Consider the following 26,092-nt stretch of genomic DNA (forward strand, 5'->3'; position numbering starts at 1 on the left):
CCTGGTGAGGGGGGGCAGGGGGCAGGAGAGGGGGGAGGGGCGATGGGGGACATGCCGCTGGAGAAACTGCCCCTGGTGAGGGGGGGCAGGGGGCAGGAGAGGGGGGAGGGGCGATGGGGGACATGCCGCTGGAGAAACTGCCCCTGGTGAGGGGGGGCAGGGGGCAGGAGAGGGGGGAGGGGCGATGGGGGACATGCTGCTGGAGAAACTGCCCCTGGTGAGGGGGGGGCAGGGGGCAGGAGAGGGGGGAGGGGCGATGGGGGACATGCCGCTGGAGAAACTGCCCCTGGTGAGGGGGGGCAGGGGGCAGGAGAGGGGGGAGGGGCGATGGTGGACATGCCGCTGGAGAAACTGCCCCTGGTGAGGGGGGGCAGGGGGCAGGAGAGGGGGGAGGGGCGATGGGGGACATGCCGCTGGAGAAACTGCCCCTGGTGAGGGGGGGCAGGGGGCAGGGGGCAGGGGGGAGGGGCGATGGGGGACATGCCGCTGGAGAAACTGCCCCTGGTGAGGGGGGGCAGGGGGCAGGGGGCAGGGGGGAGGGGCGATGGGGGACATGCCGCTGGAGAAACTGCCCCTGGTGAGGGGGGGCAGGGGGCAGGGGGCAGGGGGGAGGGGCGATGGGGGACATGCCGCTGGAGAAACTGCCCCTGGTGAGGGGGGGCAGGGGGCAGGAGAGGGGGGAGGGGCGATGGTGGACATGCCGCTGGAGAAACTGCCCCTGGTGAGGGGGGGCAGGGGGCAGGAGAGGGGGGAGGGGCGATGGGGGACATGCCGCTGGAGAAACTGCCCCTGGTGAGGGGGGGCAGGGGGCAGGGGGCAGGGGGGAGGGGCGATGGGGGACATGCCGCTGGAGAAACTGCCCCTGGTGAGGGGGGGCAGGGGGCAGGAGAGGGGGGAGGGGCGATGGGGGACATGCCGCTGGAGAAACTGCCCCTGGTGAGGGGGGGCAGGGGGCAGGGGGCAGGGGGGAGGGGCGATGGGGGACATGCCGCTGGAGAAACTGCCCCTGGTGAGGGGGGGCAGGGGGCAGGAGAGGGGGGAGGGGCGATGGGGGACATGCCGCTGGAGAAACTGCCCCTGGTGAGGGGGGGCAGGGGGCAGGAGAGGGGGGAGGGGCGATGGGGGACATGCCGCTGGAGAAACTGCCCCTGGTGAGGGGGGGCAGGGGGCAGGAGAGGGGGGAGGGGCGATGGGGGGCATGCCGCTGGAGAAACTGCCCCTGGTGAGGGGGGGCAGGGGGCAGGAGAGGGGGGAGGGGCGATGGGGGACATGCTGCTGGAGAAACTGCCCCTGGTGAGGGGGGGCAGGGGGCAGGAGAGGGGGGAGGGGCGATGGGGGACATGCCGCTGGAGAAACTGCCCCTGGTGAGGGGGGGCAGGGGGCAGGAGAGGGGGGAGGGGCGATGGGGGACATGCTGCTGGAGAAACTGCCCCTGGTGAGGGGGGGAAGATGGTGTTCAGTTCAGGGGGCAGGCGGGGGGCTGGGCTCAGTTCAGGGGGGAGGCGGGGGGCTGGGCTCAGTTCAGGGGGCAGGCGGGGGGCCGGGCTCAGTTCAGGGGGCAGACAGGAGGTTGGGCTCAGTTCAGGGGGCAGACAGGAGGTTGGGCTCAGTTCAGGGGGCAGGCGGGGGGCTGGGCTCAAGTCAGGGGGCAGACAGGAGGTTGGGCTCAGTTCAGGGGGCAGACAGGAGGTTGGGCTCAGTTCAGGGGGCAGGCGGGGGGCAGACGGGGGGCTGGGCTCAGTTCAGGGGGCAGACAGGAGGTTGGGCTCAGTTCAGGGGGCAGACAGGAGGTTGGGCTCAGGTCAGGCGGCAGGCTGGGGGACCAGGCTCAGGTCAGGGGGCAGATGGGGGGCCGGGCTCAGTTCAGGGGGCAGGCCGGGGGCTGGGCTCAGGTCAGGGGGCAGGCGGGGGGCTGGGCTCAGTTCAGGGGGCAGGCGGGGGGCAGACGGGGGGCTGGGCTCAGTTCAGGGGGCAGACAGGAGGTTGGGCTCAGTTCAGGGGGCAGACAGGAGGTTGGGCTCAGTTCAGGGGGCAGGCGGGGTGCTGGGCTCAGTTCAGGGGGCAGGCAGGAGGTTGGGCTCAGTTCAGGGGGCAGGTGGGTGGCTGGGCTCAGTTCAGGGGGCAGGCGGGGGGCTGGGCTCTCCCCCGGTGCAGGACGCAGACTGACCCAGTTCCCCCTCCCGCCTGCAGATGGCGGAGGAGATCACCAAGCCGCTGTCCAAGACCCAGAAGATCACCATGGTGTCCAGCGGCGGCGGGGACGTGGGGGCCAGCAAGCTGACCGGGGAGGTGCTGGACATCATGACCAGGCTGCCCGAGACCATCGAGAGGCTGACCGGGGTCAACATCGTGCAGGTACGCAGGCCAGCAGGGGGCGCACAGGTCTGACCGCCTCCAGGTGTGTCAGTGCACCAGTCTGATCCGCTCCAGGTGTGACAGGGCTGTCAGACTCCCAGTGCGCAGCAGTCTGATCCGCTCCAGGTGTGACAGTGCTGTCAGTCAGACTCCCAGTGCGCAGCAGTCTGGTCCGCTCCAGGTGTGACAGTGCTGTCAGTCAGACTCCCAGTGCGCAGCAGTCTGATCCGCTCCAGGTGTGACAGTGCTGTCAGTCAGACTCCCAGTGTGCAGCAGTCTGATCCACTCCAGGTGTGACAGTGCTGTCAGTCAGACTCCCAGTGTGCAGCAGTCTGATCCACTCCAGGTGTGACAGTGCTGTCAGTCAGACTCCCAGTGCGCAGCAGTCTGATCCGCTCCAGGTGTGACAGTGCTGTCAGTCAGACTCCCAGTGTGCAGCAGTCTGATCCGCTCCAGGTGTGACAGTGCTGTCAGACTCCCAGTGCGCAGCAGTCTGATCCGCTCCAGGTGTGACAGTGCTGTCAGTCAGACTCCCAGTGCGCAGCAGTCTGATCCGCTCCAGGTGTGACAGTGCTGTCAGTCAGACTCCCAGTGCGCAGCAGTCTGATCCGCTCCAGGTGTGACAGTGCAGTCAGACTCCCAGTGCGCAGCAGTCTGATCCGCTCCAGGTGTGACAGTGCTGTCAGTCAGACTCCCAGTGCGCAGCAGTCTGATCCGCTCCAGGTGTGACAGTGCTGTCAGACTCCCAGTGCGCAGCAGTCTGATCCGCTCCAGGTGTGACAGTGCTGTCAGTCAGACTCCCAGTGCGCAGCAGTCTGATCCGCTCCAGGTGTGACAGTGCTGTCAGTCAGACTCCCAGTGCGCAGCAGTCTGATCCGCTCCAGGTGTGACAGTGCTGTCAGTCAGACTCCCAGTGCGCAGCAGTCTGATCCGCTCCAGGTGTGACAGTGCTGTCAGTCAGACTCCCAGTGCGCAGCAGTCTGATCCGCTCCAGGTGTGACAGTGCTGTCAGACTCCCAGTGCGCAGCAGTCTGATCCGCTCCAGGTGTGACAGTGCTGTCAGTCAGACTCCCAGTGCGCAGCAGTCTGATCCGCTCCAGGTGTGACAGTGCAGTCAGTCAGACTCCCAGTGCGCAGCAGTCTGATCCGCTCCAGGTGTGACAGTGCTGTCAGACTCCCAGTGCCAAGCAGTCTGATCCGCTCCAGGTGTGACAGTGCTGTCAGACTCCCAGTGCACAGCAGTCTGATCCACTCCAGGTGTGACAGTGCTGTCAGTCAGACCCCCAGTGCGCAGCAGTCTGATCCGCTCCAGGTGTGACAGTGCTGTCAGTCAGACTCCCAGTGCGCAGCAGTCTGATCCGCTCCAGGTGTGACAGTGCTGTCAGTCAGACTCCCAGTGCGCAGCAGTCTGATCCGCTCCAGGTGTGACAGTGCAGTCAGACTCCCAGTGCGCAGCAGTCTGATCCACTCCAGGTGTGACAGTGCTGTCAGACTCCCAGTGTGCAGCAGTCTGATCCGCTCCAGTTGTGACAGTGCTGTCAGACTCCCAGTGCGCAGCAGTCTGATCCGCTCCAGGTGTGACAGTGCAGTCAGACTCCCAGTGCGCAGCAGTCTGATCCGCTCCAGGTGTGACAGTGCTGTCAGACTCCCAGTGCGCAGCAGTCTGATCCGCTCCAGGTGTGACAGTGCTGTCAGTCAGACTCCCAGTGCGCAGCAGTCTGATCCGCTCCAGGTGTGACAGTTCTGTCAGTCAGACTCCCAGTGCGCAGCAGACTGATCCGCTCCAGGTGTGACAGTGCTGTCAGACTCCCAGTGCGCAGCAGTCTGATCCGCTCCAGGTGTGACAGTGCTGTCAGACTCCCAGTGCGCAGCAGTCTGATCCGCTCCAGGTGTGACAGTGCTGTCAGTCAGACTCCCAGTGCGCAGCAGTCTGATCCGCTCCAGGTGTGACAGTGCTGTCAGACTCCCAGTGCGCAGCAGTCTGATCCGCTCCAGGTGTGACAGTGCAGCAGTCTGATCCCCTCCAGGTGTGACAGTCTCTCTCTCTCTTCTCTCCTGATACAGGTGACTGGGAAGCCCACCCGCATGGGCTAATGGGCAGGCCCAGCCCGGCCCGGCCCAGCCCAACAGAACCTCCGGACCTCCGACCCTCTCTGACGCTGCTGTTGGAACGCGGTGGGTGGGGGGCAGCCTATCCCACAGTCCCCCTCACTGCACTGACCCCCGACCTGTCCTGACCGTGACCCCCATCCCGAATCGCCTGTCCCTGCAGCTGAGCCAGTCCGCAGCCCGCTCACACATGAAGTATCTTTCCTGTCTCGCTGGGGGTCGGTTTTGGGGGCGTCTAGGGGACCCCCGGTTGTGGACCCGTGACCTTGGGCTTGCCGTGGGACGGGGCTGCAGACTGTCCTCTCTCCTCTCTCCTCTCTCCTCTCTCCTCTCTCCTCTCTCACTGGTGCCTGATTTCTACAGACCCCTCGTTCTCAAGTGTTTCTTATGCCTGCGCCTCTCCTGCTGGGGGGGGGCGCAGCAGCACTGCATGCTGGGACGCTGTCCCGTAGTCGAGCTCCCCAGACCCCTGTGATTGCTGTAGGTTCGAACATGTAGCTTCGTCCTGTGCCTGACCCCTGTTCTCTGTGTGTTAGTGTTACTGCGAACCTCTGTCTTCGTCCACTTTGTTACTGAGGAATGTGATGAATATACCTTGTGAGAATATATATACACAGTTACTCGATCTGTTGTCGTCTTATTGTGTCAGCGGGGGGGTCTTCTGTACACAGAGGGGGGTGGGAGGGGGGAACAAGCCGATACCCTGGCTTCTCTCCAGACACAGCTGGGTGAGCTCCTCCAGTCAGGACAGGGGGCTCTACTGTACACAGAGAGGGGCGGGAGGGGGGAACAAGCCGATACCCTGGCTTCTCTCCAGACACAGCTGGGTGAGCTCCTCCAGTCAGGACAGGGGGCTCTACTGTACACAGAGAGGGGCGGGAGGGGGGAACAAGCCGATACCCTGGCTTCTCTCCAGACACAGCTGGGTGAGCTCCTCCAGTCAGGACAGGGGGCTCTACTGTACACAGAGAGGGGTGGGAGGGGGTAACAAGCTGATACCCTGGCTTCTCTCCAGACACAGCTGGGTGAGCTCCTCCAGTCAGGACAGGAGGCTCTACTGTACACAGAGAGGGGCGGGAGGGGGGAACAAGCTGATACCCTGGCTTCTCTCCAGACACAGCTGGGTGAGCTCCTCCAGTCAGGACAGGAGGCTCTACTGTACACAGAGAGGGGCGGGAGGGGGGAACAAGCTGCCCAGCCCTGTTGTTGAAGCTGCTCTGCTGTGTGTGTGTGTGTGTGTGTGTGTGTGTGTGTGTCGGCCTCTTGTCGTCCCACCACAGGTGCAGATCACACGCGTGTGTCCCTCCCTGTGGGGGCCCAAGCCCCACCCCCTCCTCCCTGCACCACGCCGCGATTGGCCGGTGCCCTCGTTAAGATGCGAACCCACAACGCACTTCCGCCTCAGCCAGCCAGCCTGACGCACACGCCACACCAGAGGCTTCCTCCAGAAGCCGAGTCACACCCTCCCCCAGCAGGATGTGAGATGCGGTCGGCGAGGGGGGGAGGCCGGGGCCCGAGCCTGGGACGGGCCTGCCCTCTTCACGCTGACCTGCTGCTGGGGCAAGTGCGCTCCGTGAAAGTGGAGTTGGAAGGTCACGGGTCGTCCCGCTGTCGTTCAAGTGAAGCAACTTCCACCTGCGACAATCCTGCAGGCCCCCTGTTTCATGATCTCCAGTGTCCTCCGTCTGTCTCGACACCAGCTCTGCTGCTGTAGAAACACCTTCTCTCTCTTATATATAATCAGATATATATATATATCTCTTATACTTAGCTCAATTCAATTCAAGGTGCTTTATTAGCATGACCGATGGGTACAATCAGTGTTGCCAAAGCAGATAAAAATAATCAAATTAGCACAAAACAAAAAATAAAATAATATAAAATCTACAGACATTTACAACAGAGATGTCATACAATATTGACATAGACTGTAGGCAGCTGGAGCATTATTGGGAGACAGACTCACTGTTCCTCAGGCTGTGACAGGAGATCACACACTGTATTATTATTATTGAGAGACAGGTTCACTGTTCCTCAGGAGATCACACACTGGATTATTATTATTGGGAGACAGGCTCACTGTCTGTTCCTCAGGCTGGGACAGGAGATCACACACTGTATTATTAATATTGAGAGACAGGTTCACTGTTCCTCAGGAGATCACACACTGTATTATTATTATTGAGAGACAGGTTCACTGTTCCTCAGGCTGTGACAGGAGATCACACACTGTATTATTATTATTGGGAGACAGACTCACTGTTCCTCAGGCTGGGACAGGAGATCACACACTGTATTATTATTATTGAGAGACAGGCTCACTGTCTGTTCCTCAGGCTGGGACAGGAGATCACACACTGTATTATTATTATTGAGAGACAGGCTCACTGTTCCTAAGGCTGGGACAGGAGATCACACACTGTATTATTATTATTGAGAGACAGGCTCACTGTCTGTTCCCCAGGCTGGGACAGGAGATCACACACTGTATTATTATTATTGAGAGACAGACTCACTGTTCCTCAGGCTGGGACAGGAGATCACACACTGTATTATTATTATTGAGAGACAGGCTCACTGTCTGTTCCTCAGGCTGGGACAGGAGATCACACACTGTATTATTATTATTGAGAGACAGGCTCACTGTCTGTTCCTCAGGCTGGGACAGGAGATCACACACTGTATTATTATTATTGAGAGACGGGCTCATTGTCTGTTCCACAGGCTGGGACAGGAGGTCACACTGTATTATTATTATTATTGAGAGACAGGCTCACTGTCTGTTCCTCAGACTGGGACAGGAGATCACACACTGTATTATTATTATTGAGAGACATGCTCACTGTCTGTTCCTCAGGCTGGGACAGGAGATCACACACTGGATTATAATTATTATTATTGAAAGATAGGCTCATTGTTCCTCAGGTGGGACAGGAGTTCACACACTGTATTATCATTGAGAGACAGGTTCACTGTCTGTTCCTCAGGCTGGGACAGGAGATCACACACTGTATTATTATTATTATTGAGAGACAGGCTCACTGTTCCTCAGGCTGGGACAGGAGATCACACACTGTATTATTATTATTATTGAGAGACAGGCTCTCTGTCTGTTCTTCAGGCTGGGACAGAAGATCACACACTGTGTTATTATTGAGAGACAGGCTCACTGTTCCTCAGGCTGGGACAGGAGATCACATACTGGGCTGCCAGTTCAACTGAGTTCCCTCCTCCCTCTCCCAGTAGATTTGGGACCCGTTGTGATTCTGGCAGGTGTGGGAATTCTGGGATTAGATTTCTGAATTTAGGGAAGAATGTTTCTCTAATCCCTAATTAGGATCTAATTTCTCTAATCTTATACTCCGTCTCACAAGCACTCACACACAAACGCTTTTTTTCGTTTTTCCATGTACAGAGATCAATAAAGCGTCAAAACACAGGACAGTGCAGTGGGATCAGGGTAAAAACACAGGACAGCGCAGTACAGCCCAGTGAGATCAGGGTAAAAACACAGGACAGCACAGTACAGCCCAGTGAGATTGGGGTAAAAGCACAGGACAGCGCAGTAGAGCCCAGTGAGATTGGAGTAAAAACACAGGACAGTGCAGTACAGCCCAGTGAGATCAGGGTAATCTGGTACAATCTGAGAGCCTGATTTGTGTGAGATATCACGGTGGCACAGTATTGTGTTCAGTGAGTAATCACAGTGGGACAGTACTGTGTTCAGTGTGTGATCACACTATTGTACTATTGTTATCAGTAGTATTATTAGTGTTAGTAGTAGTACAATTGTTATCAGTAGTAGTATTAGTGTTAGTAATAGTACTGTTGTTATCAGCTGTAGTATTATTAGTGTTAGTAGTAGTACTGTTGTTATCAGTGGTAGTATTATTAGTGTTAGTAGTAGTACTGTTGTTATCAGTAGTAGTATTATTAGTATTAGTAGTAGTACTATTGTTAGTAGTAGTAGTATTAGTGTTAGTAGTAGTACTGTTGTTAGCAGTAGTAGTATTAGTGTTAGTAGTAGTACTGTTGTTATCAGTAGTAGTATCATTAGTATTAGTAGTAGTACTATTGTTAGTAGTAGTAGTATTAGTGTTAGTTGTAGTACTGTTGTTAGCAGTAGTAGTATTAGTGTTAGTAGTAGTACTGTTGTTATCAGTAGTAGTATCATTAGTATTAGTAGTAGTACTATTGTTAGTATTAGTAGTATTAGTGTTAGTAGTAGTACTATTGTTATCAGTGGTAGTATTAGTGTTAGTAGTAGTACTATTGTTATCAGTAGTATTATTAGTGTTAGTAGTAGTACTGTTGTTATCAGTAGTATTAGTAGTGTTAGTAGTAGTACTATTGTTATCAGTAGTATTATTATTATCAGTGGTTCCTCCCGGGGAGCAGCGGCCTGTTTTTTCCTAGAAACAAACACAGTTCTCTGAAACCTCGAGCACCACGCGGCAGCAGTGAGTCGGTGGAAATTCGCACAACCGCGCGCCCCCCCCCTCCTCTTCCTCCTGGGGGGGGTATAAACAGGACTTTGGGCGCCTCCCGCTCCTCAGACTGCGGCTGCTTCCCCGGACGCTGGACGACCACGCGATTTCACGTCTTCACCTTCGAGCCCCTCCCAGTCCCCGCGAGCCGCCCGCTGTCCCTGCGCGCGCTGGGGGCGCCCCGGCCAGCCCGCCGCGCGCTGTACCCCGACGCGGTGAGTACCGGCTCGCCTGTGTGGTGCCGTGTGTAATGACCTGGAATTGGAAACAAGGATGCTGCCCTACCAGTGTGACCCACCAAGTGTACAGATCCAGAGGGTTGGCGGGACTCATGCTTATGGTGGTCTGGTCTGGAAACGGCCACATGAATCGCTGCTATGTACAAAAGCCGCGCGCTGTACCCCATCGCGGTGAGTACCGGCTCGCCGGTGTGGTGCCATGTGTAATGACCTGGAATTGGAAACAAGGATACTGCCCCTTATGGGCCTTCTACCAAACTACCAGTGTGACCCACCAAGTGTACAGATCCAGAGGGTTGGCGGGACTCATGCTTATGCTGGTCTGGTCTGGAAACGGCCACTTGAAACACTGCTATGTACAAAAAGCCCTTGCGAGCTTTTCCCAACCTTTGTACACTGTGTTGTAACAGAAAGAATAAGGTTCTGGATCCCGAGACGAAGTTAAACAGATGAGTTTATTGCGTGCAAGGAACAACAAAGCCGAAGTCTTGTTTCCCGCAAGAAACAACAAAACCGAAGTCTTGTTCGATGTGCCGGTACAAACTTTTTGGTTAAAAGTCCTTCCTTGCTGCTTCGGACTTCATTCGGTGTTATGGTAAAGAGGGGGTCATGGTATTTGGCTAGTTAAGAGACCCTGGCCAAATGGTCAGTTTAAGATTACGCCCCCAGGGGGGTTCCTTGCTCGCATCTGGAATCCTTATCAGTTAACCCCCTTGTCTGCAATAAACCCCTGTTGCTTAGAAGTCTAATTTTCAGGCAGAACTGACTTAAGTTATTAACCCTTTTTACATCTTGTCTCTTACTTCAACTGCTATGTACAAAAAGCCCAAACCTTTGTCTGTACATCCACCTGATCAATTTGGCAGTGTCAGCTAAGCCACAGTCAATGAGTAGCACTGCCAAGATTCTAACTTCTTATCACCTCGCTGTAGAGTAGAGATTTTTATTCAGTGAGCTATATGGGAGTAATTCATCAATCTCTGAGTGCTGTTGTGTGAAAGGTATCTTTTAACCATAGTTTATATTAAAACTGAATTTTATCTGGTTACCTCATCTAGTGCAGTCTGATTTTACCAAGCCTTGCTAGTGGGGACTAATACTATATCCTGTACATTTAAGTATTTGAGATCATCAACCCAAACAATTCTTAGCTGTTTTTATGTGGGTGCAGGTGTGTCTCCTGCCTGCTTTTCATTGTTCTTTTTGAAGTGTGACACTGAAACAGCCCCACTGGAGCCCAGCAGGGGTGAGCCTGGCCAGTACCTGGAGGGGAGACTCCTGGGAAAACACTGAGGCTGCTGCAGGGGGCAGGGGGCGCTCTCACCCTGCGGTCTGTGTGGGTCCTGATGCCCCAGTATAGTGACGGGGACACTGGACTGTAAACAGGCGCCGTCCTGCGGATGAGACGTCAAACCGAGGTCCTGACTCTCTGTGGTCATTAACAATCCCAGGGTGTCTCTCGAGAAGAGTAGGGGTGTCACCCCGGTGTCCTGGCCAAATTACCCCCCTGGTCTTTACCCATCATGGCCTCCTAATAACCCCCCTCTCTGAACTGGCTCCATCCCTCTGCTCTCCTCCCCACTGAGAGCTGGTATGTGGGGAGAGGACTGGAGCATCACCCAGGTGGGGCTGCACACTGGTGGCGGTAGTGGGATCCCCAGGACCCGTAAAGAGCTCACACTGGTGGCGGTAGTGGGATCCCCATGACCTGTCAAGAGCTGCACACTGGTGGTGGTAGTGGGATCCCCATGACCTGTAAAGAGCTCTGAGTTCAGTGTCCAGGAAAGAGCTATAGAAGTGTATTATTATTATTAATATCATGCAGCCCGAACCCCAGAGAGTGTGACCCCCTGACCCTGACCTCTCTCTCTCTCCCCCAGGTGCAGAAGCGCCCCCCGGCGGCCAAGCCCCCCGGCTCCACTCAGCGGCTGCTCCTGCTGCTGGTGGCCGCGCTGTGTCTCCAGATCTACGCCTCTGAGGAGCCCGGGTGTGATCCGGCGCTGCCCGCCGCCAGCTGCCCCCCCGAGGGGCAGGAGGAAGGGCCGGGGCTGCTGTTGCCCCACCCACCCCCACCGCCATCGCCCCTCCTGGCTGGGGAGGAAGAGGGGGCGGTGGCCGAGGCGACGAAGACCGTGGAGGTGCTGCTCCTGGTCGGCGTCTCTCAGTACCTCAGCAGCAGCTCCGACCTGTGACCTGTGACCTGTGACCTGTGACCTGTAACCCCCCCCCCCCGCCCCCCTTCTGGGTGGAGTCCGACCGTGACGGGAGAGGCCCTCGAGACCGGCCCGATACCGATACCCATACCGGCCAGCCGGACCCGAGCTCGGACCCGGACCGCTGCCGCCCGGAGAGGGGAGTCCGGGACTCGTGGGTGGAGACGCCCGTGCCGCCTTATCGCTCTGTTTGTTTATTGATTGATTTCCTGCGTGGCTTATTTATTTATCTATCTTATTGACGGAGAGACTCGTGCGTCTTATTGATGGAGAGTATTTCAGTGAGAGCGGAGGTGGTGCTACTCTTCCTTCACCGTGAGGAACTGGAACGGTTCTCCATGATTTGTCGTTGTATAATCGATCGGTCGATGACAGTGAGTGAAATGATCGTGGGGTGGGCGGGGAACGATCTGTGTTTCACTCCCTTCTCCCACCCCCACAAGAACAACAACACCCACGCTCCTGAAACCGACTGAGGTCTTTGTGTTTCCTAAGTCTTTATTTCGACAAAACGCTTTAAAAAAAAGAGAATTTATTTATTTCAATGAAAAAGGAAATTCGACCTTAAAAGCAGGACAGGAGGGAGTATTTCGCCACAGTAACGCCCAGAGGACTAAGACAGACCGCCCCTTGGTCCGAAATCCCCAGACCCCACCGGATCGCTCTCCTTTCTCCGCCTGGCCGTGGCCTGGGGTTCCTCGTGAGGGAGGGAGCCCCCGGTCTCTGTATGTTCTGTGAACAGATGAATAAAAACGGAGAAGCAGCGGTGTGGTTTGTGTTTGTTCTGGGGAGGGATTGACGCTGCAGAAGAGCCGACTGAGAGTCTGCGTTGGAGGAGCTGGTGGAAGAGAGGAGATTGTCCTCAAACTGTACTCGGCCCCAGACCGTCACGGGCTCTGGTGGGGCGGCTCAGACAAGGGGGGGGGGAGGTCGGGGTCAATCTGCGCTCAGGCACCTGCGTTTAAGAGGGGGTCTGTACGCAGAGAGGGGTAGGGGTGGGGGACAAGCTGCCCAGGTGTGTTGTTGAAGCTGAGACCCTGGCTTCTCTCCAGACACAGCTGGGTGAGCTGCTCCAGTCAGGACAGGGGGCTCTACTGTACACAGAGAGGGGTGGGAGGGGGGAACAAGCTGATACCCTGGCTTCTCTCCAGACACAGCTGGGTGAGCTCCTCCAGTCAGGACAGGGGGCTCTACTGTACACAGAGAGGGGTGGGAGGGGGGAACAAGCTGATACCCTGGCTTCTCTCCAGACACAGCTGGGTGAGCTCCTCCAGTCAGGACAGGAGGCTCTACTGTACACAGAGAGGGATGGGAGGGGGGAACAAGCCGATACCCTGGCTTCTCTCCAGACAGAGCTGGGGGAGGGGCGAACAAGCCGATGAGCTGCTCAGGTCCGTTATCTACTGTCTGACTCCTGTCTGCTCTCCTGCTCTCTCTGGCCTGCTGTTTCCCCGATTTGTCTGTCTCCTGAAGCAGTTCAGCTCCGGCCTCTGACTTCTGGTGCCTTGTCTCCCCCTGGCGGGGACAGTGCAGTACTGCAGCGCCTCATTGACTTCATAGATCCAGGCGGGTGTGGACCCCAGTGTCCCGACTGCTGGTCAGTACAGATCAGGACACTGTGTGTGAGAGTAGGGGTGTGGACCCCAGTGTCCCGACTGCTGGTCAGTACAGATCAGGACACTGTGTGTGAGAGTAGGGGTGTGGACCCCAGTGTCCCGACTGCTGGTCAGTACAGATCAGGACACTGTGTGTGAGAGTAGGGGTGTGGACCCCAGTGTCCCGACTGCTGGTCAATACAGATCAGGACACTGTGTGAGAGAGTAGGGGTGTGGACCCCAGTGTCCCAAGGATGCTGGTAAGAGTTGATCTGGGTATTCTGGTGTTTTATTTTGCTCTTACTGATGAACCTGTTCAGGTGGTGATTAACTTTATGAATCCACGAGGTGGCGCCAGAGCAGCGTCACAGCGAGGACAGGAAACCCACCACCTCACATCAGCAGGAAGAGACAGAGACAGAGAGAGAGAGAGATGGCAGCGTGTAGGAGCTCAGCGCTCAGCCCTGGTGAGTTTTCTCTTGTTCTGCCTGTCAGAGTGTCGGTAAGGGAGTCACTGAGGGTCTCTTCTCTGTCACAGAGCACAGCAGCAGCTGGAGAAGTGTCTTCCTGTCTGCTGAGAGTGTGTTCTGTGTGTCAGACACACAGGGTCTGAACTAGGAGAGAGACAGGAACTGTTTTACTTTCACTTTCTCTTGTTGGGGATCAGAGATCGGTACTGTGAACTCAAGCTCTTTGGAATTCACTAAATCTTTTAATAATAAGTTTATTTAAGGTAGAATGATTGATGTTAAACCTGACTGTGTGCTGATGGTATTGGATTCACACTGTTAGTATTCATGATGCTCAGACACGCTCAGATATGATCGTTTCCTGTTTGTTGCTCAGGGGCCGTGTTTATTGTACAGCTGATAATACCAGAGAGGAATCAGTACAGATGAACAACAGAGGAATTTATTTGGCCCATAATTAGTAGTGATTCCAGGTTCTCCTGTCCTGACTGGGCAGCTTGTTCCCCTCTCCCACCCCTCTCTGTGTACAGTAGAGCCTCCCACTCCTGATTTTAAGTCTTAGTGTTGCTTTGAGTTTCAGTGTTAATTCTGAGGAACTCTGAGGTGTCAATATCTAACTGGTCTTTAATGATGACTGACTGTCACTGAGGATGTTGAATATTTTGTATATATTTATGGTTCACTATCTTCACTATATTCATGGGACACTGCTTTCAGACTAAAGAGACTCAGTTCCTCCAGCCTGTCAGTTTCACTGTTTTTAAACTAACATCATGCTAGTTCTCTTCAGTGTGGATCACAGTAGATAGTTTCTAAGCGGTTTGAAACTATACAACACAGATTTCCCAGCCAGGTGGCTGAGTCCCAAACATGTCTTTATGAAATGTGACATTTTAGACTCACTACTGAAGAATCGGGACAGACTGAATGATTTTACAGTTTTTTACATTTATCTAAAAATAAGGTGGTATAAAGGTTCATACTGAACACAGGAGTCCCATATGTGTCTGAACTGCCACTGGACACTCAGAGTGTTAGTGGGACTCTACAGGGCCCTCCAGAAGTATTGGTGCCCTTGGTAAAGATGAGCAAGGAAGACATTGGAAAAATGTCTGTGTTGTTTATCAGATGAGAGAAATCTAACCTTTCAGTGAGGTTAAATTATTCTAAGAAACAAAATCCTGATGGAAAAAAAACATGTACTATTGAGAGACCAGTTAAATATATATATATATTATATAAATTGTAAGAATACAGAATAAGAATGTTGTAAGAATAGTGTCTGATTAACTAACATTAACGGAACATTTTTGTATACCACAGAGAATACACAGAAATATAGTCTCAATAATCTGTGATTTTCCTCTCTCACAGGGCAGGGACAATAGGAAAGATATAGAAAAGTTTTTATCGTGAATTTTAAATGGGATGAGTAGTGAAGATATCTGTGATGAGAACATTATAATGTAAATAATCTGTGATCTTTCTCTCTGACAGGGGAGGGACAGGCTGATTCCCATGAGGCACCACAGCGTCTCTCAGAGATCAGGATCGTGCTGCTGGGGGATTTTGGGTCTGGGAAGAGCTCAGCAGGAAACACCATCCTGGGCAGAGAGGAGTTTGTCACTAAGGAAGTTACTAAGGAGTGTGAGAAGAGACAGGGTGAAGTAGCTGGGAGGCAGATCACTGTGGTCGACACTCCAGGGTGGAAAGTATGGATGAGAACTGATCCACAGAATGTCAGAGAGGAGGTTGTGTGCAGTGTGTCTCTGTGTCCCCCAGGACCCCACGCTCTCCTCCTGGTGATTAATGTGAGCTCATACACAGACTGGAGATCAGTAAAGGAACATCTGGAGCTTCTCAGTGAGAGAGTCTGGAGACACACAATAGTGCTGTTCACCAGGGGGGACACACTGGGAGACACAACCATTGAGCAGCTAATTGAGGAAAGAGGGAAGGAGCTCCAGTGTCTGGTGGAGAAGTGTGGGAACAGGTATCATGTTCTCAACAACAAGAACAGGGGTGACCGCACTCAGGTCACAGAGCTGCTGGAGAAGATAGAGGACATGGTGGCAGGAAAGAGTGACTGTTGTTATGAGATTGAGGAAAAGGATTTACAGGAGATGGAAGAAAAGTTCAAGACTTTGGCAATAAGGAGGAGACAGAGGATAGAGAAACTACTGCAGACGACACTGGGACCCCAACTGCTTCCCAAGAGTGAGTTCATGTTCTCTCTCTGATAGGGGTCACACCTCAGTAAAGTCAGTTTAATACAGATATTAAATGGGGTCATGTTATCTTATATTAAAGGTTCTGATAGAAGTCTGAGTAGCTCTGAAATGAATAATTTATTTTCATTTTTTAATGAGATAAGTAATAAATTTTAACTTCATGTGATGTCCTGGATACCCAGTTCTACAGCAGGGCTCTGCAGGAAAAGACTCACAACTGTGTTGGAAACAGAGCCCTTGTGGGGTATCTACCCTGTAGAGCAACAGGTCTCCACTGGGTCACACTGTGAGCTCTGCTGAGACTCCTCACTCACTGCAGCTCATCTCAGTGCTGAGTTTCTGAAGAGGAATAATCTGTGATCTTTCTCTCTGACAGGGGAGGGACAGGCTGATTCCCATGAGGCACCACAGCGTCTCTCAGAGATCAGGATCGTGCTGCTGGGCCAGAGATGGTCTGGGAAGAGCTCAGCAGGAAACACCATCCTGGGCAGAGAGGAGTTTGAGACTGAGGGAGAACCTCAGGAGTGTGTGAAGAGACAGGGTGAAGTAGGTGGGAGGCAGATCACTGTGGTCGACACTCCAGGCTGGGGTTCCAATTTTAAAATAAGGGCAGATCCACAGTTTGTCAGACAGGAGGTTGTGCGCAGTGTGTCTCTGTGTCCTCCAGGACCCCACGCTCTCCTCCTGGAGATTAATCTGGACTCATACACAGACTGGAGATCAGTGGAGGAACATCTGGAGCTTCTCAGTGAGAGAGTGTGGAGACACACAATAGTGCTGTTCACCTGGGGGGACAGACTGACACACACAACCATTGAGCAGCACATTGAGAGAGGAGGGAAGGAGCTCCAGTATCTGGTGGAGAAGTGTGGGAACAGGTATCATGTTCTCAACAACAAGAACAGGGGCGACCGCACTCAGGTCACAGAGCTGCTGGAGAAGATAGAGGACATGGTGGCAGGAAACTATGGGCTGTACTTCACCACTGACATCAAAGAAATAAACACTGAACTGGAGAAATATATCAGACAGAGAGAGACAGAGGAGCTGAGACAGAAGTTGGAGGAGAGACAGAGAGAGATGGAGGAGCTGAGACAGAGGGAGGAGGAGAGACCGAGAGAGATGGAGGAGCTGAGACAGAGGGAGGAGGAGAGACAGAGAGAGACAGAGGAGCTGAGACAGAGGGAGGAGGAGAGACAGAGAGAGACAGAGGAGCTGAGTCAGAGGTTGGAGGAGGAGAGACAGAGAGAGACAGAGGAGCTGAGACAGAGGGAGGAGGAGAGACAGAGAGAGACGGAGGAGCTGAGACAGAGGGAGGAGGAGAGACAGAGAGAGACAGAGGAGCTGAGACAGAGGGAGGAGGAGAGACAGAGAGAGACAGAGGAGCTGAGACAGAGGTTGGAGGAGAGACAGAGAGAGACAGAGGAGCTGAGACAGAGGGAGGAGGAGAGACAGAGAGAGACAGAGGAGCTGAGACAGAGGGAGGAGGAGAGACAGAGAGAGACAGAGGAGCTGAGACAGAGGGAGGAGGAGAGACAGAGAGAGACGGAGGAGCTGAGACAGAGGGAGGAGGAGAGACAGAGAGAGACAGAGGAGCTGAGACAGAGGGAGGAGGAGAGACAGAGAGAGACGGAGGAACTGAGACAGAGGGAGGAGGAGAGACAGAGAGAGACGGAGGAGCTGAGACAGAGGTTGGAGGAGCTGAGACAGAGGTTGGAGGAGGAGAGACTGAGAGAGATGGAGGAGCTGAGACAGAGGTTGGAGGAGAGACAGAGAGAGACAGAGGAGCTGAGACAGAGGGAGGAGGACAGACAGAGAGAGACAGAGGAGGTGAGACAGAGGGAGGAGGAGAGACAGAGAGAGACGGAGGAGCTGAGACAGAGGTTGGAGGATAGACAGAGAGAGACAGAGGAGCTGAGACAGAGGGAGGAGGAGAGACAGAGAGAGACAGAGGAGCTGAGACAGAGGGAGGAGGAGAGACAGAGAGAGACAGAGGAGCTGAGACAGAGGGAGGAGGAGAGACAGAGAGAGACAGAGGAGCTGAGACAGAGGGAGGAGGAGAGACAGAGAGAGACAGAGGAGCTGAGACAGAGGGAGGAGGAGAGACAGAGAGAGATGGAGGAGCTGAGACAGAGGGAGGAGGAGAGACAGAGAGAGACAGAGGAGCTGAGACAGAGGTTGGAGGAGAGACAGAGAGAGACGGAGGAGCTGAGACAGAGGTTGGAGGAGAGACAGAGAGAGACAGAGGAGCTGAGACAGAAGTATGAAAGAAGGGAGAGAGAGAGAGAAGAGGAGCTCAGACAGAGGTTGGAGGAGGAGTGGAGCAGGAGAGAAGAGGAGCTGAAGGAGAAGATGAGAAAGACACTGGAGGAAGAGGAGCTGGAGAAAGAGACAGAGGAGCCCAGACTGCCTGTCAAGAGGAGGAACAGTAAAGACATCATCCCTCCTGCCAGTGAGTGTGATTGGTGCTGTATTACTGAGTCACTCATTTTACTGGTCATCAGACTGAGAGATTCAACCATCTTGTGTCCTGTTAGGAATTAAAATCATACTGTGCTCCGCTCTGTACTGCGTTACTAACACAGTGGCACACAGATCTGTGTCTGTTTAAATCCTCTGTGCTGTAATTTAACTGTTTTCTCTCAGGGAAATGAGATTTAATCCATCACACAGCTGCTCAGTCTCTGTAATCTGTTCCTCAAGACTGTCGGACCAACACTCAATCAATCAAGGTTTATTGATCGATGCACGAACAGTACAGCACACAGCGGTGCTGTCAGCATTGAAATCTGCGAGCTCGTTAAAGGCTCGTTAAGAGGGATGGAAGAGTTGGAGGACAGGAATTTATAGGGGTTAACATTGGGATACAGCAATTACACAATTGCAATTCACAGATTGTGTGGAAGTAACACAAGGATAGGAGGTATTGAGGTGTCCTGACAGTAGTAGGGTACAGGATAGGAGGTATTTAGGTGTCCTGACAGTAGTAGGGTACAGGGTAGGAGGTATTTAGGTGTCCTGACAGTGGTAGGGTACAGGGTAGGAGGTATTTAGTGCTCTTCGTAGGTGTCCTGAGAGTGCCAGTGCCCCCTGTCAGTTCAAGGAGGTAACTGCAGGTGTCTGCTGTGGTTGGCTGTTCAGCAGTCTTACTGCCTGGGGGAAGAAGCTGTTCTGACACCTGGTGGTCTTGGTCTGATACTTCAGTACCGTTTTCCAGATGGTAGTAGAGAGAGCAAGTTGTGTTTAGGGTGACTGGGGTCCCTGAGGATGGACCTGGCCTTCTTGAGGCATTAACACAGTAGATATCCTGTGTGTTCAGTAGCGCAGCCGGTAGTGTTCTGAGCCAGTGTCACCACCCTCTGGAGGACCCTGATCTCGTGGGCGGAGCAGTTACCACACCAGGCAGTGGTGCAGCCGGTTAGGATGCTCTCAGTGGTGCAGCTGTAGAAGCTGGTCAGGATGTGTGAAGGCAGGCTGAACTTCTTCAGTCTGGGGAGAAAGAACAGGCGCTGTCTTGTCTACGGGGTTGGTGTGGTGGGTCCAGGTCTGATCGTCCCGGAGCTTGGTGATGAGCCTTGAGGGTACGATGGTGTTGAATGCTGAGCTGTAATCAACAACAACATTCTCACATACGTTTCTCTCTCGTCCAGGTGTGAGAGGGCAGTGTGTAGACCAGGGGCGATGGCCTCCTCAGTTGATCTGTTAGTGTCAAAGGCAGCTCTGAAGTCCAGCAGGACAGGAGTGGGTGAAAGAGCCCATCAGCAGATCATTAGAACCCCAGACAAGAGCTGTTTCTGTACATCAGTCTGAAGGACTCGTCACAGCTTGTCTGCAGATCAGCGAGTCTGACTGAACAGCAGCAGCCTGTTGTAGAATCTGTGTCAAACAGGGTGAGATGGAGAATTACTGAACAGAGTGAAATCCCAGCAGGATGATTGCACTGGACTGCACACTCTCCTAGAGTGCTGTTCTTCACTGGAGTGAAGAGATTATCTCTCCTTCTTCAATTAACGTCCTTCTACACTCTGCCCCTGTAACAGTACAGTACTGCAGCATGACTGTTGTTGCTTGAGGCCAGTAAATGAACACAGATTCTTCAGATGAAACTTGAGTCACTTTGGGAAACAATATCTGACAGTAGTGAAAATCACGAACATCAGGTAAAACTATGTAGTTATCATGATGCCCAAGACTAATTCCCAGATGTTTATTCTGTAAGTTTCCTTCATACTGATTTTTAAGTTTTGTCTCTTGAGCAAACTGAACCCTTCTTATCTGTGGAGAGGTTGGTCTCCTCTCATGTGTCACCTCCCTGATGCTCCTGTCTCTCCTCCTGTTGCAGTGAGTGAAGGGGACCCTGCAGTCAAACCCAGACTCCAGCCCCGCCCCTCTGAGCTGAGACTGGTGCTGCTGGGCAGGACTGGTGCTGGGAAGAGCGCAGCAGGAAACACCATCCTGGGCTCAGAGGAGTTTCCCTCTGAAGCCAGCAGCTCCGCGGTCACTCAGGAGAGCCGGAAGAGGACAGGACAAGTGTCCGGGAGACGGGTGACTGTGGTGGACACCCCAGACTGGCTCCACGCCGGACTGTCTGAGGGGGACAGGAGACGGGATGTGGGGCTCTGTGTTAACCTGTCTGCCCCGGGACCCCACGCCTTCCTCCTGGTGACCCCGCTGGGCCGATCCTCAGGGGAGGAGAGGAGGACACTGGAGACAGTCCTGGAGATTTTCGGGGAGAGGGCCCTGGGACACACCATGGTCCTGTTCACCCACGCTGATGATCTGGCCAGCAGAACGCCGGAGGAGTCTGTGCACACAGGCAGCAGGGAGCTCCAGTGGCTGGTGGAGAAGTGTGGGAACAGGTATCACGCCCTCAACAACAAGGACAGGGGCAGCACTCAGGTCACAGAGCTGCTGGAGAAGATAGAGGAGCTGGTAGCAGGAAACAAGGGCAGCTACTACAGCACTGAGACGTACCAGGAGGCCGAGTCCCAGATCAGACAGAGGCAACTGCAGATCCTGAGGGACAGAGAGGAGAGCAAACAGAGGGAGGAGGAGAGACTGAGGGAGAAGCACCAGAAGGAGCTGCAGAACCACCTCCGCAGGATGGAGGAGGAGATCCAGACACGAGAGGAGAAGATCAGAGCGCTGGAGGAGCAGATAGCAGAGCTGGAGGAGAGGCTGAGGGAGGAGAGGGATGAGGGGAGGAGGAGAGAGCTGGAGGAGGAGCTGAGGAGAGAGAGAGGGGAGAGAGAGAGGCTGCAGAGAGAGATGGAGGAGGTGAGAGAGGAGCAGGAGAGGGAGAGGAGAGAGAGGGAGGAGACACACAGAAGGGAGATGGAGGGGCTCAGGCAGCACTATGAGGAAAAGGCCAGAGAGGAGGCAGAGAGACACCTGGACCTGGTAAAGCCGCACTTCAGCACAGGAGCAGTGATACTGGGAGCAGGACTGGGGGCAGCAATAGGGGCCCTAGCAGGGGCCCTGAGGGGCCCAACAGGAGCAGCAGCAGGAACAGTGATAGGAGCTGCAGTAGGAGCTCAGATAGGAGCTTTACTGGGAGGAGAAACCAGAGCAGCAAAGACTCACACACAAGAGCGCACACAGCCCGCAGACACACAAGAGCACACACAGCCCGCAGACACACAAGAGCGCACACAGCCCGCAGACACACAAGAGCGCACACAGCCCGCAGACACACAAGAGCGCACACAGCCCGCAGACACACAAGAGCACCCACAGCCCGCAGACACACAAGAGCGCACACAGCCCGCAGACACACAAGAGCGCACACAGCCCGCAGACACACAAGAGCGCACACAGCCCGCAGACACACAAGAGCACACACAGCCCGCAGACACGCAAGAGCACCCACAGCCCGCAGACACGCAAGAGCGCACACAGCTCGCAGACACGCAAGAGCGCACACAGCTCGCAGACACGCAAGAGAACACACAGTAGTCACAACGTAGTCACACACAACCTGAAGGCACTCAAGAATACATAACCCTCAGACACACAAGAGCACACACAGCCTGCGCAGACACACAAGACCACACACAGCCCCCAGACACACAAGAGCACACACAGTAGTCACAACGTAGTCTCACACACAACCTGAAGGCACTCAAGAATACATAACCCTCAGACACATAGAGAACACACACAGCCCACAGACACAATGAGCAGACACAGCCCGCAGACACAATGAGCAGACACACACAGCCCACAGACAGGAGATCGAGGAGCTGAGAGAGAGCTGAAGACACTGAGACAGGAGCAGGAGAGGGAGAGGAGGAGCTCAGGCAGTGTTATCGGAGTGACAGAGAGACACAGAGACACTTCCGCAGGTCAGTCACTGATCCACACAGTCTTTCCCAGCGGGAGAGGAAGACCGGATACTTCCTGGACACAGAGTGAGGACTCTCCACTGAAACACTGATCTCCTCCTCGTAAGAGATCCGACTCACTGAAAACCTGCCCTTAGTGTCCCATGTGAAGAAAACTAATTTTAAATAATGTTCTATTTTGATCATGTTTGTATTTTGCTATTCTTTGTGTATATATATAAATGTCATGAATACTTTTGGATATAATTCTGACATTGTATATGTGTGTGTAACAGAATATATTGTAGCATTTACAGGTTCTTCTCAGGACAAAGGACCAGTAGAGACGCGATTAACGAACCAGGCTTTATTCTTTATCAACCACAGAGTATACACACACATGACGGAACACGCACACATCTTTAGGGTGGTAATTACTTAACGACTTAACAACAAGCTATACAGTACACTTATAGGGGCGCTTCCTCCTCACAACCGGGCGTTACAGTATGTGTATGTGTACTTTATTCTCCTGAGCCGATAATCAAAGAGCAGAACCGGCTCGTCCGGCAACTGGGACTTTATATCTCGCAACGGCGACTTACAATCTCAGAATCACGACTTTATTTCTGGTCATTGGGACTTTATATCTCGCAACGGCGACTTACAATCTCAGAATCACGACTTTATTTCTGGTCATTGGGACTTTATATCTCGCAACAGCGACTTACAGTCTCAGAATCACGACTTTATTTCTGGTCATTGGGACTTTATATCCCGCAACGGCGACTTACAATCTCAGAATCACGACTTTATTTCTGGTCATTGGGACTTTATATCACACAACTGCGACTTACAATCTCAGAATCACGACTTTATTTCTGGTCATTGGGACTTTATATCTCGCAATTCCGAGTCAGAAAAGTCATAATTTCGAGATCTAAAGCCGAAACGGCGAGAAACCGCGGCGCGTTTTTTTTTTCTTTCCACTCCCTGGCGGACACGGCTTCCACAGAGGAGGGAGAGAAATGGACTTTTATGTTTTTATATTGACTTTATTCTCCTGAGCCGATCATCAAAGAGCACAACTGGCGCCAAAACCCGCTTCCGGCTCGTCCTCCGGATGCCGCTGCGGCGCCGGTTGCTAAGCGACGCTCCGAGCCCGAGCGCTCGAGCTCCTCTCGGGGCGGTTTTATTCCCAGCTGAGGAGCCGCTCCTGTCCTGGGAATCCCGGGAAGGACTGGGACTCCCCTCCTGTGGGCTGGGAGGCTCTTCCCGGGTGTTTCCGCAGACGAGGGGAGTCCTGGTGTCCTGGGAAAAGGCCCCCTGTGCTGCGGGCGTCTCCGAGAGAAACGGGCTGTTTGTGTGGGAAGATGCTCTTTCCTCAGGAGGGGAAGAGCCGAGCGGGAAGGAAAGTTCTGGAAGTGCGTCTCCTCTCAGGCTGCTCCAGTCCCAGTGACGGCGACACCGGGACAGGACAGGAGGGACGAGCGGGTCCTCTTTCCCACACGGGGGATTAGTGGGGTTTGTTAGGACACAGGACAGAGAGAGGGAAAAGGACACCAGTGGGAGAGAGTCCTGAAGCTCTCAGGTCTGGTCTTGATCCGGGTTGGTCCCAGTCCCAGTTTACACTAGTTTACAATGTGGGGCTTCTGCCCTGACACGACCCCACAGGTGTGTCTCCACAGGAGACGGGAGTCCTGTAACGTGTAACCCTACAATATTTGATCTCCTGACTGTCTGTTATTCTCCCCAATATAATCCTCTCAGTCTGGTATGAAATACCAGCTCCTGTCAGTCAGCTCTGTTACAACAGGCAGGATCCCTTTAGTCCTGCAGGGCTTGATTCCGATTTTTATTCAACTTCTTCTCTCATAATCACCTTTGTTTTCCAACAGCGTTTCTGTATCATTCTAAAGAAGCGAACAATAGGTTTCTACTGCTGTACTTCAGCTGGAAGGAGGTAAAAACACACGTTCCTGTTTCTCTTCAATACCTGGTCCTCTAGGCTGGTCCTCTGTCACATCAGCTAAAAAGTCACTTTTTAGGTTGAGCCCTGAAACTGCTGGACGAATCTCTGTTCTCATCACATCGCAAACTGGAACCACAGCACCTCCAGCGAGCATGTCGAAGCCAATACCGCCCTGCTCCTCAGAGAAAGAGTCTCTCTTTTCCCCAGTGACTCACTGTCGGTGCTGCTCTTTCCCTGAATCTGTCCTCACTCGTCCCCTGAGCCGAGCGGCGAGGACAAACGAGTGAAACTGTGTCACAAGAGTGAGTGTGGATTCTGCGTGCTCCTGCTGGGGGTCGCTGGTGCTGGTGTCTGTGTGTGTGGAGTCTGTGTGTTCCTGCTGGGGGTCACTGGTGTCTGTGTGTGTGGAGTCTGTGTGTTCCTGCTGGGGGTCGCTGGTGTCTGTGTGTGTGGAGTCTGCGTGTTTCTGCTGGGGGGGGGGTCGCTGGTACTGGTGTCTGTGTGAAATGACTGCTATCCTTCCTGATGGTTAGAGATCAACTCCGCAGCCTGACGGTCCTGCTGTCTCGACCCGGTCCACTCTGTCGGGACCAAACCAGGGAGCCACGAGCTGGATCGGCGAGATTTAAACCGGCTCACTGTTCCTGAAAGCGCACACAGTAGGTGGACAGAGACGGGTGGGTGGGGGTCAGGTGTCATTTTACTGAGGGGTGTTGCCGCCACCTGCAGCCCTTCAGCGCCCTCTGCTGGGCCACACTGGGAATGACACCCACAGGGTTCAACTCGCTCGTTAATTAGTCGGACGTTAATTGGTCCCGGCTTCATCAGCAGTTTCCTGAGAGGAGCCAGGGTATCGGCTTGTTCCCCCCTCCCACCCCTCTCTGTGTACAGTAGAGCCTCCTGGGCAGCTTGTGAACCCTGGGTCAGTCACTCAGAGGGCTTATAACAGCCCTGTCCGGGGAGGAGGGCTCCCGAGAGCGTCACTCGAGTGTCCCTTAAGCCCATTGGAGGAGAGGGCTGAGGCGGGACGTCACTCCACCGTGGTGGAAGCCCATTGGCTGAGAGGGGACAGGGGGGCGGTCCCTGCGAGAACGTTTGAAGTTTGAATTCCTAACGGTCGCGCTTCCCGCCTTTCCCGCCGTGAGGGCTCCTGCCCCGCCGCAGTTTCCCGAGTTTGAACTTATTTTATCATTAATAATTGGTTTTAGTCAGCTTTTTATTAGAATATACAAGCTTTCTTCTTTCCCGCCCTCATGGACGCCGTGTCTCTGCGTCGCCGAGCTGAAGCCACAGGTCAACCGCGGTTTGAACACGTTTCAATCACTCAATTCGTGTGTTTCAAATATAATGTCGTCTAGAGCAGCAGTTTGTTCTTCACGAACGTAGATATCGGCGTCAAAGGAGTGGAATAGTGTGCGTTTGCGTCAGGGTAATCAATATCATATGATATCAGTGTTGTAACACTAATATAATATAATACTGCGTCAGTATAATCGGTCTGACAGAGTTTTCGCCAGTCTGGGGCTCTTCAGCACGTTTATACACCTGTTAAACTTGACTGAGTCCGAAGTCAACGCGTTTCTGGACGTTTCTGCGCAACGAGAGGACGTTTGCTGTTCGTGTTGGAGACGGAAGATGTTTCCCGGGCTGTGGCGGTGAGTGGCGACTTGTCCCTCCGTTTCTTCATTGAAATCGTTCAGTCCTCAGGCTGATGAGAAAACAGTCATAGGAGTGAGAAAATGTCTGTGGTGAAATTGTGTAAAAGTGTGTCTTTATCATTGAGCTCGACGGGTTTGAGGTCAAATTGTGTCAAAAGTGTCTGTTTATCATTGAGCTCGACGGGTTTGAGGTAAAATTGTGTCAAAAGTGTCTGTTGATCATTGAGCTCGACGGGTTTGAGGTAAAATTGTGTCAAAAGTGTGTTTATCATTGAGCTCGACGGGTTTGAGGTAAAATTGTGTCAAAAGTGTCAGTTTATCATTGAGCTCGACGGGTTTGAGGTAAAATTGTGTCAAAAGTGTCAGTTTATCATTGAGCTCGACGGGTTTAGGTAAAATTGTGTCAAAAGTGTCGATTTATCATTGAGCTCGACGGGTTT

The 26,092-nt window shown here is 53.7% G+C and overlaps 3 protein-coding genes across 3 annotated transcripts in view; all 3 read left to right on the plus strand.

The window, feature by feature from the left end:
* Positions 1 to 5,089, plus strand: part of LOC148671848 (flotillin-1) — a 33,442-nt gene extending 28,353 nt beyond the window's left edge. Inside the window, exons 12-13 of the mRNA XM_088632787.1 lie at positions 2,191 to 2,355; positions 4,420 to 5,089. Of these exons, the coding sequence (XP_088488913.1) occupies positions 2,191 to 2,355; positions 4,420 to 4,449 (195 nt within the window). The 3' untranslated portion in view covers positions 4,450 to 5,089. The remainder of the gene's footprint in view (positions 1 to 2,190; positions 2,356 to 4,419) is intronic.
* A 3,980-nt stretch (positions 5,090 to 9,069) lies between these two features.
* Positions 9,070 to 26,092, plus strand: part of LOC148671849 (uncharacterized) — a 139,636-nt gene continuing 122,613 nt past the window's right edge. The window contains exon 1 of the mRNA XM_088632817.1: positions 9,070 to 9,166. The gene's annotated coding sequence lies outside the window, so the exon portion shown is untranslated. The remainder of the gene's footprint in view (positions 9,167 to 26,092) is intronic.
* The window catches only part of LOC148671850 (uncharacterized), a 28,053-nt gene continuing 15,344 nt past the window's right edge, over positions 13,384 to 26,092 (plus strand). The window contains exons 1-4 of the mRNA XM_088632980.1: positions 13,384 to 13,465; positions 14,966 to 15,685; positions 16,076 to 18,151; positions 20,042 to 21,589. Of these exons, the coding sequence (XP_088489106.1) occupies positions 13,432 to 13,465; positions 14,966 to 15,685; positions 16,076 to 18,151; positions 20,042 to 21,589 (4,378 nt within the window). The 5' untranslated portion in view covers positions 13,384 to 13,431. The remainder of the gene's footprint in view (positions 13,466 to 14,965; positions 15,686 to 16,075; positions 18,152 to 20,041; positions 21,590 to 26,092) is intronic.

Source organism: Lepisosteus platostomus, chromosome 5 (genome assembly GCF_059453375.1).
Source record: "Lepisosteus platostomus isolate fLepPlt1 chromosome 5, fLepPlt1.hap1, whole genome shotgun sequence".
Taxonomy (NCBI): Eukaryota; Metazoa; Chordata; class Actinopteri; order Semionotiformes; family Lepisosteidae; genus Lepisosteus; species Lepisosteus platostomus.